Here is a 15,598-nt window from a genome sequence, read left to right on the forward strand (position 1 = left end):
TGCATAGTCATAGTTGTATTCGTTTATTTAAACAGGAATAAAAAAAGGTCGTACCCAGTGCACAAGGCTCCTGCTTTACGCAGGGTCTGGGAGAGGTAAATGTCGGCTAGCCTTACCCCCATTTATGGAGAGGCTGCTCCCAAGTCTCGAACCCGAGACCTACTGCTCATGGGCGAAGGCACTTGCCATCGCACCAAGTGCGACCTCCTTATTTAAACAGGAATACTTGCGGAAAAATCTAATGAATGTGATGTTGTACCAACTATTTGAGCTGTGTCTGCTGCTCTTCATGCTCAAACACGACCGGACTTGAGCGTGCACAAGCAATGGTCGTCGTACCTGCCTAACCCGGTTTCCTTACGACTTGGATTGTACAATAAGTTATCGATAGCTCATGATCTAACTGAAAAAATACAGCAGATTTGGTCGAGTGCAGTGCACTACAAAATGATGGAAAATACAAAGGTGATGACTGGCTGGGAAGTGAATGATGCAATGAGCTTGTAAGAAGTTTGGAGGCAACAGATTGGAAGATCCGCTTGTAAACTCGGACATGTGGAGTGCAAGGGGAGTTAAATGTTGACGTTTTTGTAGGGTAGCTACTAGCTATGATCTTCCACCGTAAAGGCCACCAAAAGCATCTAATGCCCCTCCTGGCCGTAACTTAGCAGCCAGAATCTCACGCCCTCGAATAAGACTAAGCAAAGGCTCGGGTTCCAGTTGGAACTGCCTCTTGTATGACAAAAAACGCTTTTGTGTAACCAAAAACGCCTTATGGGCCGCCTGCTGGATTGCTTTTCTAAAAAGCTCTTATGTTCATAAGTATTTTTGTAAGAATTGCTCTTATGATAAATACGTTGAAATTTTTATTAGCTTGATAAAGATTGAACCTGGCAGGTGCTTCTCCAAAAAGCGCTTCTATGAGCTAGAAGCACTTTTAAGTCCAAATGCAGTTTAGAAGCACCTTTAGTTGTTAGACAGAACTTTTGAATTTTTTCACAAAGCACTTCCAAATGCTATTTACATTAATGCATTTTTAACAAAAACGCTTATGAACATGAATGCTCGCTCAACAGACATTTCCAAGTGAGCCCTCATTGGTCACCTTAGGGGAATTGTCTCCAACTAATCATCTCTGGCTCCATCTTTCACGTTGTTTGAAATAGCATTTGTAAATTAAATTATGATTAAGGGCATAAATAACTTAGATTATAGATGGCTGTCAGAGCGACAATGATTGAGAATACTTGTGCTGGATTGGATCTCACGGCCGGTCCGTCGGCTTCTGGCGTTGTTTGGCATTGGCATTTGGGATCTGGGAGTTGGAATGCCACTGTTTTTGTATGCTTCCCACAATTAGGATGCCACTGGCACTGGCATTAGACAGGATGGCGTAACATTTTATGCTCTCTTAACAACACACCTAATCATAAATACATGTGTCTATATATATTTATGCACTTGCAACCTCCCGCTAACACCTGTAGGAGTCCCTCTCTCCTTACTCTTCTCCCAAAAATCTCTAACCACCCTTTTCTTTAACAAAGGAACTCTTATCATCCTTGGCTATGGTAACTACTGAGGCAAAAACACCTCTGCTCATAAACGTTTTTGGTGGAAATCTTTTTAAATTGGTTTTATAAAAAATTTCAAGTGTTTCTGAAAATGTTTCAGAAACCAATTACCCAAAAAAAAAGCTTTTGAACCAAATAACATTTAACTTTTTCTCTAAACGCTTTCAAAAGCTCTTTAACCATTCTAAAAGCAGTTGTTTAATGGACCGTGAATTCAAAGTGTCATGCCTTGCTCATTCAATTAGCATTTTACACCAAAAAAAAAAAAAAAAAAAACAAATTGAACATGCATGGTTGTTCATTAGAGCTACTACATTTTGTATGTCATTTTCTCATATTAGTTGGTTATACTTTGTAGGGGTTGGACAATGAACTTGGTGCTAAGGACTTGGCCTATGAGCCCTTGAAGAGGAACCAAGGTGGATTCAAGGCCAACTATTTTATCTTTGGTAAGTGATTAGTGCAGCATGACACACTTTAATAGAAACGGACTCTACCATTATATGTGGGACCCCCTTATATAAAAAATGGTGTCATTTTTTCGAAATCACGTTAATTCGGGACAGAAATTTGAGCTCTTGTTGTATCTGTGTTTTGTGTGCAGCAATGATGTTCCTTGATAACATAGGCTTTGTGGCTAACATGGCAAGCCTGGTTTTATACTTCATGTTCGTCATACATTTTGACCTCTCTGGCTCTGCAACCACCACAACAAATTACTTGGGCACTACATTCTTGCTCACCATTGTTGGAGGATTCATCTCTGATGCCTATATGAATCGCCTCAACACGACTCTACTCTTTGGCGTAATCGAGTTGATGGTAAATCTTGTTTCTTTCCATCCTTCCAACCTACTTAATCTGATTCATCTTAACCGGAAACACAAAAAAAGAACTAATGTTAATCAATAGGAATCTTTATGTAGGACTTTTCGTTCTTTAGTACAAACAGACTGTCTGTTTCATAGCCGGACTACACTAATCAATACATATATGCTGTGTTTTGACTTCCAGGGATATATGTTGCTCATTATTCAATCCCATTACACAAAACTGCAACCTCTACCTTGTCTGGAATCAACCTGTGTGCATGGCACAAAGGCCCTACTGTTTTACGCTTCGATTTCCTTTGTGGCACTTGGAGGAGGTGGAATCAGAGGAGCAATCCCGGCTTTAGGAGCTGATCAATTCAACTCCAAAGATCCCAATGAGCACAAGCTCATAGCCAGCTTCTTCAATTGGCTTTTGCTTAGCATAACAGTTGGAGCTGTGGTTGGTGTCACATTTGTGGTGTATGTGAGCTCAAATGTTGGATGGGATATCGGATTTATCATCTCCTTGTCCTGCGCTGCGGTTGGTCTTATCTTTGTTGCATTGGGAAGGCCATATTATCGCGTCCGAGTTCCAGGAGACAGCCCTTTGATTAGGGTTCTAGAGGTCTTTCTCTCCCTTCCTCTCGTGTCTGGTAACTTAGCTAATAAAAACAGTGATTAGTAATGCCATTAACAGAGGACTGATTAATTTGAGATGACCCTGTTGTGCAGGTTTTGGTGGTGTCTGTAAAGAACTGGAAGGTGGAGGTACCCCAGAGTTCCGATGAATTGTATGAAATACACGCTCGCGATTCTGCTTCTAAAGCAGAGCTCATCCCCCACAGCAGTCAATTCAGGCATGGTCCTCAAACCCTTAATTTGTTATCTCCACTTGTTCGCTTTCAATTCTTGCATACAATCGGCATGTACCATGTTTCTGGCAATAACAGATCACGTGACAGTATGTGACTAATTAGATGTTAGATCGATAGTTACTTGCTGTTCAAGCAAGCATGCAAACTAAACAAAATATCGCAATGACTGAAAAGTACAACTTTTCTTTGAGCAGATTACTAGACAAGGCAGCCGTTCTTCCTACAGGCCTGAGCGGAGCAGGAAAATGGAAAGTTTGCACAGTCACGCAGGTGGAAGAAGTGAAGGTTTTGACAAGGATGATGCCTATTCTTCTAAGCACAATCCTCATGAACACATGCTTAGCCCAATTGCAAACCGTTTCAATCCAACAAGGCACCCTCATGAACACGCGCATTGGCGATTTTGATGTCCCATCTGCCTCAATCCCGGTGATTCCTCTATTGTTCATGTCCCTCCTTATCCCCATCTACGAATTTGCCTTCGTTCCCCTCTTGCGCAAAATCACGGGTCACCCCAATGGCATAACCCACCTCCAAAGAGTCGGGGTGGGGCTTGTCCTCTCAGCTATCTCAATGGCCATAGCAGGACTCGTAGAAGTGAAGCGAAAACATGAGATGGTTCACCACAACCACAAAATCAGCCTCTTCTGGCTCTCTTTCCATTACGCAATCTTTGGAATAGCGGACATGTTTACACTTGTGGGGCTGATGGAATTCTTCTACAAGGAAGCTCCCGCCGGCATGCGCTCTCTTTCCACTTCCTTCTCTTGGCTCTCTCTGTCCATTGGCTACTACTTGAGCACGGTTTTTGTTGATCTCATAAACACCATCACTAGCAAGTTCACTAAGAACAAAATGGGGTGGCTGGAAGGGCGCGACATGAACAAAAGCCACGTGGACTATTTCTATTGGTTCCTCGCGATCCTCAGCGTGGTTAATTTCGGAATTTATGTATGGTGTGCCAAATGGTACAAGTATAAGAATGACATTGCGGTCGACGAGGAAATGTTGCTCAAAGCCGGAGAACCTCAGTCTTTCTCTGCAAGTGGTGTAAGCATTGTGTCCAAGGCAGGAGAGAAGGAAGAAAAACAAAGCGGGGCCAAGTGAAAAAATAGGAAGCAAAGTGTATGCCCCAAGTACAAGTACTAGTTCCATTTCCATGCATACAGAAATTTTGAGTTTTGAGTACTAAATGTTACGTGACATAAAAATAAAAATTCCCAAAAGCCAAAAGCCAAAAGCCCTATAGATGGCAATGTCATGGTATGGATGCATGGACCACAACATCTTGTATTATTTTTAAGTGATCAAATTCTATATAATTTGGGAATTTCCAATTTGGTGAACTATATATGAACCTCATATAGTGCTCAATACTATAAGACCAATTTCCCCAACGCATATGATATAAAAAGATTGTAACTCAAGTGATTATGATTAGTTAACTTTATACTTTGATCGTGTGTTTGATTTTCCTCACTTTTAATATCGTTTGTATTAAAAAACTATAAAAAAGAAGAAGTTGTCATGATAGATGTGGATGCAAGAAAATTAACTTATCTACATGTGTGATGCTACTATGACGGTATTTCAAATCAATCACACATTGTCATGTATTTTTACTTTACTAATGCATGATTAACATGAAATAACCCCACGACGACATTCCAAGCTTATGACAAGTTCTTCTCGAATGTGGGACATGCAAAAGCATTGGTAAGCTTTTAGGATAGAACTCACGATGGTGTGCATGATGTTGAAATGTGAACTACTAGGATAACAAAGTTGAATATTTGATAAGCATGGGGACATCATGGCCATGCAAAGATACCAAATGAGTGTGGTACAGCTCTCGACTAGGCGTGATTGGCGATCAAATAAAGTGTCGGCTGCCATTCTCACAAGTCAGTCTGGATAAGGGGTTTAGGGTTGCCCTTAAATATCACTAAACCCCACTCTAAATTTAGAGGCATACATTATTTACTTAAAAAAGAAGTTAATTAGGTTAAAATGTCCCTAAAAGCTCTAATTCTATCAACCTACACAGACTATGGTTTCGACTTTCTCACATAATATTGACATTACGAGCTCGTTTGAAAGTATTTTTAAAATGACTCAAAGCATTGTACTACGGTCTATTGATATTCCTTTTCATTTGTAAGTGAGAAACCTTAGATTTGATTCTCACCAAAGACGGATTTGAACCACATTATGCTAGTCTATTGTAAGGCTAAGCCCACCACCTCGCCCTTCGTGTAAATAATATCGTTTGTTAAAAAAAAAAACAAGACTCAAAGAGTTTTTTTGTGAAAATGTTATTAAAACCAATCCTTAGTAAAAATGCAAATAAATCCTATAAAATCACTTAAAGTGATTTCTAGAAGAAGAAACACATATTTGGTGCTTCTTCCAAAAAGTATTTCAAGTGTTTTTGAAATCCAAAAACATTTTTTTCAAAAAAAAAACTTTCAGTAATTTTAATGCACTTCCAAAATAGCCCCACATAATTTCAATAATCCATGAAAAAGTTGAAATGACAGTGGAAAGAATGAAGTATATGTAAATTGGCGGGAGCGAGCACCAACATCCCTCCAATTAGGCACTCACAATCATTGCATATCTTATTGATATTCCTCTTCATATTACCCAAGTTGTTCTTCAGCCACATTCTCTGTGTATTTCTGTCTCTCTGCCTCCCCCTTCCTTTCTTCAGCTGAATTACAGTGAAATAAATAAAAAAATAGCTGTGATTTGAACTGTAGTTTTGCAATCATCATTTGGGTTTTTTGTTGTTATTTTCTCAACGCTGTGTTAGCTCTAGTTTTTACCATTTGTATGCGCAATGAGATTTCTGGGGTCAGCCAACATGAAGCTTTTGTGGGTTGTGGGGTTTATGGGGTTACTGTTTTGCAGAAGAACAGATGGAACTTTTATTAGGGAAGTGAATGTCACCCAGGAACAAGACCTGCATTATACACAGAGTAATGTGTATGGCTATGCAGCTTATGGTTATGGGGTTTCCACCAGACCCTTGATGGTGGGTCTCACTCTCATCAATGGAGCTGCTGCCAAAGGAGCAGGTTCTCTTTGGTCACCCAAAAATGAAAAATGGAAAAGATATTAGAATTTACAGATTACTGTGTTTTTTCAATGATTTAACTGTGTATCTTGATGTGCATACCCCTTCTTTATGATTCTGTTTGTTTATTAAAGTTTGTTTCTTTGTCGAACGATTCAATGGATTCATTGATAGTTGAAAGTAAAATCATCTGTTTCTTAGTTACATGCTCATGTGGCCAATTCCAGGAAATGCAAAGGAAAGGAAGTGATGCCTTGAGTCATATGATTAGTGTCCAAATAATGCATATGCTTGCGCAAAAAGAAGGACTTATCAGATATTCAATATTTCAATGTGCAGTCTGCCTAGATGGAACATTACCAGCTTACCACATCCACCGCGGATACGGGTCAGGAGCAAACAGTTGGCTCGTTCAGTTGGAGGTATGTCTTAACTGAGGGAAATTAAGACCTGTCATACACACTTGACAGTGTGAATTATGGCAGTTCTGTTCTTGACACATCACCATTAATAGTTATGATGATTGAGTAAACCTTCTGTTTGTTACTAACCATTGGTACTTCTAGATGGATCTCTCATTAGTAACTCTGATCAAATTAGACTTAGTTTCTCGTTCGGCAAAGATGATTTGCACTTCTTTTCCTTTTTTATGTGTCTAAAGGAGATACAGGAAATAGATCTTGGGAAGGAACTTAGAAGATGCCGAATTGTCCTTCCTTGGTTAAACTTGTTTTATTGGGTGGCTTGCCTGTAACATGTTAGGAGCTAAACTTCTTTTATTGATAGGGAGGAGGATGGTGTGATACAATCAGAAATTGTGTCTATCGTAAGAAAACTCGTCGTGGTTCATCCGCATATATGGAGAAGCAGATACCGTTTTCAGGGATATTGAGCAACAAGGCTGGAGAAAACCCTGGTTATATATCTGGCTGCGTCCTTTATTTCATTACACACAAAGCACTACTTTTCCTACATTTTCTTTCTGAAGTAATTAGTAATCTGACATTCTGGATGCAAAACAAACAATTGCAGACTTTTACAACTGGAACAGAGTTAAGGTTCGATATTGTGATGGTGCATCTTTCAGCGGTGACAGTCAAAATGAGGTCAGTTTGCTTAATTTCCAAAATCCAGAGGTCTTAAATTTGAAAAAGTTGCTGTATTACACTGGTTGTGATGTAACAGGTTCTTGAGAATTTTTTTGTTAAACAATTTTTATGCAAACAAAGTTCAAAGAAAGCAGCATTCTTATAGATGTAATGTACTGAAAAAAAAATTGCTGAGGTGAGTTAAGCTAGTCGGTTAGTGTAGTGTGCATATCACCTTGCACTCAAGTTCGTATCCCCTCCCGGTTAATTAGATTAGTTCAGAAATATCGCTTTTCAACCATGGTTTTTCTCACTGCTTAAGGCTATGTGGTTGTAAGCCTTCCTCTTATTATTTTTGCTTGAACATGTCACACTGCTACTGTTCTTTCAAAAGAATTTTCCACATTTAATTATGGATGACAAACAATTTTACGCAGGATTCTTGATCATGTCCTCAATTGGTATGGTCATTTCCACCTTACAAATGAACTAATTTCTTGTTCTACCACTGATGCATGTATTGTTTCTGGTTTAAGTTAATTACTTTTTCATTATTGTATACCGCTAAAACTCTGGAGGACAATTTTTTAGCTTCATCATTTATGAATTATGACTGCAAAATTATGGCTTATTTGATGATCAGGCTGCCCGATTGCATTTTCGAGGGCAACGTATCTGGAAAGCTGCTATGGAAGACTTGATGTCAAAGGGAATGCGTTATGCTAATCAGGTTATTGTTAATTTTTGAGAGATGATATAATTTTACTCGTGTTAGTATTATACACTTTACCGTTGGATTTCAGGCTCTTCTTTCTGGATGTTCTGCTGGTGGTGTTGCAACTGTACTCCACTGCGATGGATTTCGTGCAATGTTTCCCTCAACTACTAAAGTCAAGTGCCTCAGCGATGGTGGATTGTTTCTTGACGCGTAAGTATCCTTTCTTCAACAAATTTTGGCATGCCCGATACCTTTTGGTACTTAGATAAATAACCTTGTTATCTGAAATTGCAGAATTGATGTATCTGGTAGGCGCACTTTGAGAAGTATGTTTAGAAGAGTGGTTAGCCTACAGGTATATTACAATTTAAAACTAAAACTATCAACCTTCGAATGTGCTTATTGTGGATTGAAGCTTCTATGATTAACACACCGAAGACGTGCAATTTTTCATTGATCTGTGAACTCCTAAAATTTGTTCTGCTAGTTTGTACTTTGATGTGGGGAACTTTTTAAGATCATGTAGATACAATTATTTTGCAGGGGGTGCAAAAGAATCTCCCATGGAGTTGTACCAATCGCCTCAACCCGACTTTGGTAATTTCTTTTCTTGTATTTATTTTATCTTAAGAGAAACTCCCTTTTCTATATAGATTATACAAAGAACCCAATTTTGGAAAGAGGCTTCCCTTCTGTTTTTAGTCTTGATTATTAACTTCGTCGTTCAAATTTCAGTGCTTTTTCCCCCAGCACTTAATTGCAAGTGTCAAGACTCCCCTTTTTCTGGTCAATGCAGCTTATGATACATGGCAGGTACGTTCATATATAATTTCTCATCCTCGCGTTTCTTTCTGATTCATATGGTGAATGAGACCTGATATCTTGCAGTAGAATCGTGATACGATGACGAGTGAATGATTAATTTAAATGTTATTCTCCTTCAATCAGATCCAGGCCAGTTTAGCTCCACGAACAGCAGACCCTAATGGCCTTTGGCATGCATGCACAAACAATAATGCAAACTGTGCTGCATGGCAAATTAAGTTTTTGCAAGGTGACCTCATTAGTTTGATTATGCTTTGTGTTCCAGATGATGATTTAGTTACATGCTCAATGCTTTGTGTTTCGGAACTGAATTCAGTTATCTCTTTTCTTTCTCCAACAAATTATTAGGTTTCCGGTATCAGATGCTCAAAGCTGTAAGCGGATTCTCGAGGGCCGGTAAAAATGGTTTGTTCATAAATTCTTGCTTTTCTCATTGCCAGACCGAGAGACAAGACACCTGGTTTTCTCAAAATCCTCCCCTTATTGGAAATAAGGTATGTCCTTTTTCCACTTTAAACTCGGATAAAGAAACAAATATCTATGGATTTGCAGTCGTTTCATTTTCACATTATTTTGTCACACTAGAGTCTGTCTTGATCTCATATGCCATCAATTATCTGCAGGGGATAGCAAAATCAGTCGGAAACTGGTATTTCGATCGGTATAGTACCAAAGCTATAGATTGTCCGTACCCTTGTGACAAGACCTGCCATAATCTGGTGTTTAAGTGAAAATATCTGTATATCATCTCTATTTATGTCTTCTCTCCCTAATTTATATTGCCAAGGGCATGTAATGCAACATGTACTCTTTGAAATGAGTCATTGCTGTGAAGCTCGAAGAGTGATCAGCATGTTCAGGTATCGTTTTTATAATCCAACATATAAACGGAATAATCTTTGCTTAAATTTCAGTTATATATTTTGACAACATCTAGTTGACGAAGATGCAATGAGTAGCAATTTCTCGAATGAAATTCATCCAAAAAAAATATTTTCCATGAAAAATACATGGTACAAAAGGGAGAAGACAGAAGTTCATTAAAACTTCCATACTAGCTAGTTGAGTGTTCATATCAAATTAAGTGATGCACAAATACCATATGTAGCTGGAGAATCGAAGGCTGTGATTCACATTCGTCGGAATTGATCTCTAAAAAATTTCTAAATATATTCACCTAAAACTGCCTAAAAGAACTCCTTTATGCTTGTCTGCTCTTACTTAACTGATCCTTGCTTTTGTTCAATACCTTCGTCTACTTTTGGCCTTGTGTTCATAAGAACCTGAAATTGAGACAGAGATTTCAAATTCGACCATTAGAAAGAGTTATACGATTTGTAAACCGCAATGTGGATGTAATACTCAATCAACGGTAACAGAAGCCTCACCTTTCGAAGCATGGCGTTTTCATTAACAACCGTAGATATCTTCTCTTCCAACTTTAAATTCCCATCCTCCAATTCTTTGGCTCTTGATTCCAGATCGTTGACGTAAATCTTTTTCCTCTCCCGGGCTTGTTGAGCAGACACCCTGTTCCTTAGCAATCTGTAAGTTTGAATACACAAGTTTTGATCAGTTTTAATTAATTGGAAATGGATATTTGTTATGAAATCATGTCAAGCTGCAACCTGATAATGTCACTACACATGATTTCAATGAGCCTTGTAAACTGACTTAAGAACCAAGAAGTTTGGACAAATTAAGATAAATTGAGGTTTTGGGCAATGTCGAACTAAAAAAAATTCCAATTCAGCTAATTTCCATTCAAAATTTGACAAGTTTCATTCTGACTGGTAGGTGTAAGCTCGGTCTCTAGCAATCCAATTACGCATAATAGCGAATAAGAGAGTTCAAATCTAACAAAGATGGCCAAAAACAACCGGACATATTGCAGCAAAATCTTTCAAATGCGAGGTAGAACTTGATTAAGAATAAACGGAAATTTCCGAGGGAGGGTTTTGGGAGGAAGATTGAATTATGGAAGTAACAACGACTTGGCACATGGACTAGACAAATATTTGTGCATGCATGCAAGTTTTAAGCAAAAGTAGCTTGTGTATTGATGCAATGCACTGCATATATAAAAACTACTCCTATGTATAGAAGCCATTGATTGATAATATAGGGATTCCGAACCCCTATATTTATTATTGATAGTACCTCTTGAGCCGCCTGTACTCCTTATCGACCAGGTTTCGGCCTCGGTGGCGCTTGGCCGGAAAGCCAGACTGGGCATCTGGGTTGTTGTTACTGGTGGCATTGGCGATTGTTGAGGCCGCATTATTAATACTATTATTGGGAGGACGTAACGCCTCCACGTCCGGAACCATGAACATATCTTCATCGCTCACTTCTGGAACATTATCACCATCATCATCCAATGACCAAAACCAAGGAACGTCTATTAATTAAGACAAAATTAATATTGAAAAATTAAAAATATAAAAAACAAAAGAGTAACCCTTAAAATTAAGGCATGGAAATGTAAGTAACTTCAAGCAAAAAAAGCCCAACCCTCGGATCAATATATCTTCTCATCTGGAAATACATTAAACTCGTTATTAAAAATTTAAGTGCTTCCTAAAAAAGCACTTTGAAGTGAAGCGCTTTCTAAACCAGACCTTTTATAGGTGCTTCTCCAGAAACCAGTTTTATGAACTTCTTTTGTCAAACGCAGTTAATTGTAAGAGTTTCAAATGTAAGAAAAACGTTGTTAGTTAATCTAAAAGCAATCCCAAAAAGGCTTAAATAAATTCAACTCAATTAGTACATTGGAATATTTTATATGAATTTAATTAATGTAACACTAATATGGAGGAAAATATTGTGCAACTTTTAACTGGGAGTTTGACAAAGTATCGGCAAACCTAGTTTGTTACTGTTCTTGTTGTTACTATGAAGAAGAAGAGAAGGATGAGGAAGCTTCAAGGAAGAAGAACCAGATGGCTGCCGCTGAGGTTGTTCCAAACTGGAGGAGGAGGAGGAGGATATTGATAACATCGGATTTTTGGCTTCACCATCTCCTGCTCTGATTGGGACTGACATGGCGGATGACCTCTCTCTTTGTTCTTCTACTTTCTCTCTCTCTGGACGTTGAGGTTATATATGAAACGATATACATACACACACACATACACACACACAGATATATTATAGGGATGTGATATCCACATACCATTTTTTACTTCTCTCACACCCTTTTAATTTTCGGCCGTTGGATCGGATGAATTGAAGAATATTAAATGACATAAATTAACAAGAGGTGTGAAAAAAGTAAAAAGAGGTGTGTGGATAGCACACCCCATATTATATAGTGTATGTGTATATATAATTATGGAATTTATTATGTGTCTTCAGTTGTGTGTGTGTGTGTTTAGATGAGTTGATAGAGTTGGGAGTAAAAGGAAGGGTTTGGATGAGGAGCGAACACGTTGATGTAAAGACAGCCGCGCGACAAACTTCCCCCTAAACAACACGCAACCAACCATTTTCATTGAGTAAAGCTGTTTTTAGTGTACTAGCTACTTCAATAATATATAAAGACATGGTTCTTTTGTAAGTAAAATACTATAGTTACACTCTTTTTAACCTCTCACGTTTCAAGTTTAATTTTAGCGCATATTTATCATTTAAAGATTATGTAAGAGGCTAAAATGAGCGTGTTTAAATCTTCTTCCATTCATTTTTATAATTGCTCAGTCTTTAGATTTCCTTTCAAGAATTATTCATGTATAAAAAGTCGAATTAATCATGAATATTTCACTTAACAATTTCATTATCCTCATTTTCATTTCAGTTGCATCCAATAAATTGTGTTACTTCATATTTTTGTAAACGATCATACAATTTTGAATCTCGTTATTTTTTTATGATGATACTTTTGAAGAAGTATAGATAGTTTTTATCATTGAACAACATTGCGGGATATATAAATCCTAAGAAGATGTGTGCATTCTTGTCTTATAACAAAAACAGTTTCTTGCAAGTAGTGGATTGCACTGATAGATAGAGCACTCTTCAGCTCATTACGTTTTGAGTTCAAACACTTCATCCTTCCCTTAGAGTAATCACATCTTTCCCTTTCAAGATTCAGCCAACCATGTCACTCATCCATTAATCAAGCCAAGTCAAAAAGTTGGAATGCTTGCTTGCTTGCTTTCCACTTTCAAGTTTCTCACTTTACAGACCGGCTTGTAAAAAAGACCATGAATTCAACCAGCTCCGAAAATACTATTCTCGCATCATGTCCTGCCCCTTGCTGCCTTGCATACTACAGTCCATTTGTTCTTGCATTTCCTACATACTTCGACACTATATCACATGAAATTGAATGTGGATGCAAGTTGGGTTGCTGCCACTGGTAATGGGCATGCTGGGGTTATAGCAAGAAACGATGATGGCTTGTTTGTGGCGGCGAGAAAGTTGAAGATCAAGGCGCCGAGTGCTGCAGCAGCGGAGGCACTGGCAATTTTATACGGGTGCGAACTTGCCAGTTCGATGGGTATGGAAAGGATTATTGTTGAGTCTGACTCGAAGGAAAATTTTTCTTGCTTGCCAGGGCGCTCAACCATGGAGGCAATCTATCTCTTACGAAGATTGATGGAAAGATATAGAGATGGGAAAAAGGATTTACACATGGTCTTTATAGATTTGGAAAAAGCGTATGATAGGGTCCCAAGAGACATTCTTTGGAGGATTTTAGAGAAGAAAGGAGTACGAGTAGCATATATCCAAGCTATAAAGGATATGTATGAAGGAGCAAAGACTGCCGTAAGAACTCATGAAGGACAAACCGAAAGCTTTCCCATAACTGTAGGATTACATCAAGGCTCATCCTTAAGTCCTTACCTTTTTGCGTTGGTAATGGATGAGTTAACAGGACATATTCAAGATGATATTCCTTGGTGTATGCTTTTCGCAGACGATATAGTGTTGATAGATGAAACTCAGGAAGGGGTAAATGCAAAGCTTAACCTTTGGAGAGAAGTGTTGGAATCTAAAGGTCTTCGCCTAAGCCGATCAAAGACAGAATATATGGAGTGCAAGTTCAGTGCAAATGGAGGCCAAAACGAGTTAGGGGTGAGGATCGGAGATCAAGAAATACCAAAGAGCGATCGTTTTCGTTACCTAGGATCTATCTTGCAAAAGAACGGAGAATTAGATGGAGATCTCAACCATAGAATACAAGCTGGATGGATGAAGTGGAAGAGTGCATCCGGCGTGTTGTGTGACCGCCGTATGCCACTGAAGCTCAAGGGAAAATTTTATAGGACGGCAATAAGGCCGGCGATGCTGTATGGCACAGAATGTTGGGCGGTGAAGCATCAACACATACACAAAATGGGTGTAGCAGAGATGAGGATGCTTCGTTGGATGTGTGGGCACACGAGAAAAGATAAGATTAAGAATGAGGATATCCGGGGTAAAGTAGGAGTAGCTGAAATTGAAGGCAAGATGAGAGAAAATCGGTTACGGTGGTTTGGACATGTGCAACGAAGGCCTACTGACGCTCCGATTAGAAGATGCGACTATGGGACAGAGGTTCAGGGCCGAAGGGGTAGAGGAAGACCTAGGAAAACTTTGGAAGAGACTCTAAGAAAAGACTTAGAGTACTTGGATCTAACGAAGGACATGACACAGGACCGAGCACAATGGCGTTCTAAGATTCATATAGCCGATCCCACTCAGTGACTTGGATTTTCCAAGTCTCCAACCGAGAAGTTTTCCTCACTCGGGAAATTAAGGGAACACTACCCTAACCTACATGCTCCACTCACAAAGCTTCAACATACAAGCTTCAACAAAAGAAAATTCAAAGAACTTAGCGAAGAAGGTTTTGGTGTATTTAACACAATACGTTGAAATGAAGGAAAACTTATTTATTGATATCCCCGATAAGCTACAAATATGTACATATACATGAGTCAAAATAAACAAACAAGAGGGAGCCTTCACAAGGGTTGCTTAGGAGAAGTCTCAGCAGTCGGTAGAGCCCCAGAAAGAGAAGGCACCGGAGGGGGATCATTCGGAGCCTCAGTACTGGACAGAACCCTAGAAGGAGGAGGCATCAGAGGTTGATCATTTGGAGCTTCATTACGCGGTACAGCCCCAGAAGACGAAGGCAATAAATGCCTTTGGAACAAACCCACAAATCTCTGATGATCAAGTAAAACCTGACCATCAGTTTCCTTCATCTGGTCAAGCTTCCTCTTCATGTTTGTAGCATAGTCATGTGCGAGCCGGTGCAATTGTTTATTCTCATGCTTGAGCCCTCTAATCTCCTGTTTGAGACTCATCACCTCAGCCGCCAATGATTCAACTTGGCGGGTTCGAGCAAATAGGCGTTGGGCCATATTAGACAAAGAACCTGCACACTGAACACTGAGAGCCAGCGAATCCTTAATAGCTAACTCATCAGACCGTTTGGAAAGTAGTCTGTTATCTTTGGGAGTGAGAAGGTTCCTGGCCACCACCGCAGCAGTCATATCATTCTTCATCACGGAATCCCCAACGGTAAGAGGACCAGTAGGGGAGACGAAGGATGGGCGCCATATGTTGTCTGGAGAAGGCGGGGCTGCCTCTTCAACAAGGTTCAAGTCAAAACGACGGTCGGAGGGGCCAGACATT

The 15,598-nt window shown here is 39.2% G+C and overlaps 3 protein-coding genes across 5 annotated transcripts; 2 read left to right on the plus strand and 1 right to left on the minus strand.

The window, feature by feature from the left end:
* Positions 1-1,215: 1,215 nt before the first annotated feature.
* LOC103433194 (protein NRT1/ PTR FAMILY 4.5-like) lies at positions 1,216-4,368 on the plus strand. Its single transcript, XM_070815938.1, has 6 exons — positions 1,216-1,341; positions 1,933-2,023; positions 2,179-2,396; positions 2,589-3,011; positions 3,119-3,243; positions 3,456-4,368. The coding sequence occupies exons 1-6, from the start codon at positions 1,216-1,218 to the stop codon at positions 4,366-4,368; spliced, it is 1,896 nt and encodes a 631-aa protein (XP_070672039.1).
* Positions 4,369-5,727: 1,359 nt separating this feature from the next.
* Positions 5,728-9,901, plus strand: LOC103433123 (pectin acetylesterase 10-like). 2 transcript variants are annotated; one of them, XM_008371353.4, is made up of 12 exons: positions 5,728-6,341; positions 6,680-6,762; positions 7,127-7,256; positions 7,373-7,446; positions 8,072-8,158; positions 8,232-8,356; positions 8,441-8,501; positions 8,690-8,743; positions 8,882-8,959; positions 9,095-9,200; positions 9,320-9,465; positions 9,595-9,901. In XM_008371353.4, exons 1-12 carry the CDS (start codon positions 6,104-6,106, stop codon positions 9,700-9,702), a joined length of 1,290 nt encoding a protein of 429 aa, XP_008369575.1. In that variant the 5' UTR covers positions 5,728-6,103; the 3' UTR covers positions 9,703-9,901. The 2 variants fall into 2 exon arrangements, with proteins under 2 accessions (XP_008369575.1, XP_008369574.1); XM_008371352.4 differs by having other exon boundaries at positions 6,294-6,762.
* A 22-nt stretch (positions 9,902-9,923) lies between these two features.
* On the minus strand, positions 9,924-12,306 carry LOC103433124 (transcription factor HY5-like). Of its 2 annotated transcripts, none has more exons than XM_008371356.4 (4): positions 11,839-12,306; positions 11,132-11,324; positions 10,360-10,516; positions 9,924-10,254 (listed from the first exon to the last, which is right to left on the minus strand). In XM_008371356.4, exons 1-4 carry the CDS (start codon positions 12,014-12,016, stop codon positions 10,189-10,191), a joined length of 594 nt encoding a protein of 197 aa, XP_008369578.1. In that variant the 5' UTR covers positions 12,017-12,306; the 3' UTR covers positions 9,924-10,188. The 2 variants fall into 2 exon arrangements, with proteins under 2 accessions (XP_008369578.1, XP_008369576.1); XM_008371354.4 differs by having other exon boundaries at positions 11,132-11,372; positions 11,839-12,174.
* Between the last annotated feature and the right edge of the window lie 3,292 nt (positions 12,307-15,598).

This window comes from Malus domestica, chromosome 16 (genome assembly GCF_042453785.1).
Source record: "Malus domestica chromosome 16, GDT2T_hap1".
Classification (NCBI taxonomy): domain Eukaryota; kingdom Viridiplantae; phylum Streptophyta; class Magnoliopsida; order Rosales; family Rosaceae; genus Malus; species Malus domestica.

Bases quoted from the DNA above. Each gene is read 5' to 3' on its own strand.
- LOC103433123 (XM_008371352.4), top strand. From the start codon at position 6,433: ATGTGCATACCCCTTCTTTATGATTCTGTTTGTTTATTAAAGTTTGTT. The intron at 8,744-8,881 runs GTAATTTCTTTT...TTCAAATTTCAG, and splicing joins ATCGCCTCAACCCGACTTTG to TGCTTTTTCCCCCAGCACTT. The intron at 9,201-9,319 runs GTGACCTCATTA...ACAAATTATTAG, and splicing joins GCAAATTAAGTTTTTGCAAG to GTTTCCGGTATCAGATGCTC.
- LOC103433194 (XM_070815938.1), top strand. From the start codon at position 1,216: ATGGCTGTCAGAGCGACAATGATTGAGAATACTTGTGCTGGATTGGAT. The intron at 3,012-3,118 runs GTCTTTCTCTCC...CCTGTTGTGCAG, and splicing joins CTTTGATTAGGGTTCTAGAG to GTTTTGGTGGTGTCTGTAAA. The intron at 3,244-3,455 runs GCATGGTCCTCA...TTCTTTGAGCAG, and splicing joins CCCCACAGCAGTCAATTCAG to ATTACTAGACAAGGCAGCCG.
- LOC103433124 (XM_008371354.4), bottom strand. From the start codon at position 12,016: ATGTCAGTCCCAATCAGAGCAGGAGATGGTGAAGCCAAAAATCCGATG. The intron at 10,517-11,131 runs GTACTATCAATA...TCAAACTTACAG, and splicing joins GAGTACAGGCGGCTCAAGAG to ATTGCTAAGGAACAGGGTGT. The intron at 10,255-10,359 runs GTGAGGCTTCTG...TCTCAATTTCAG, and splicing joins AAAACGCCATGCTTCGAAAG to GTTCTTATGAACACAAGGCC.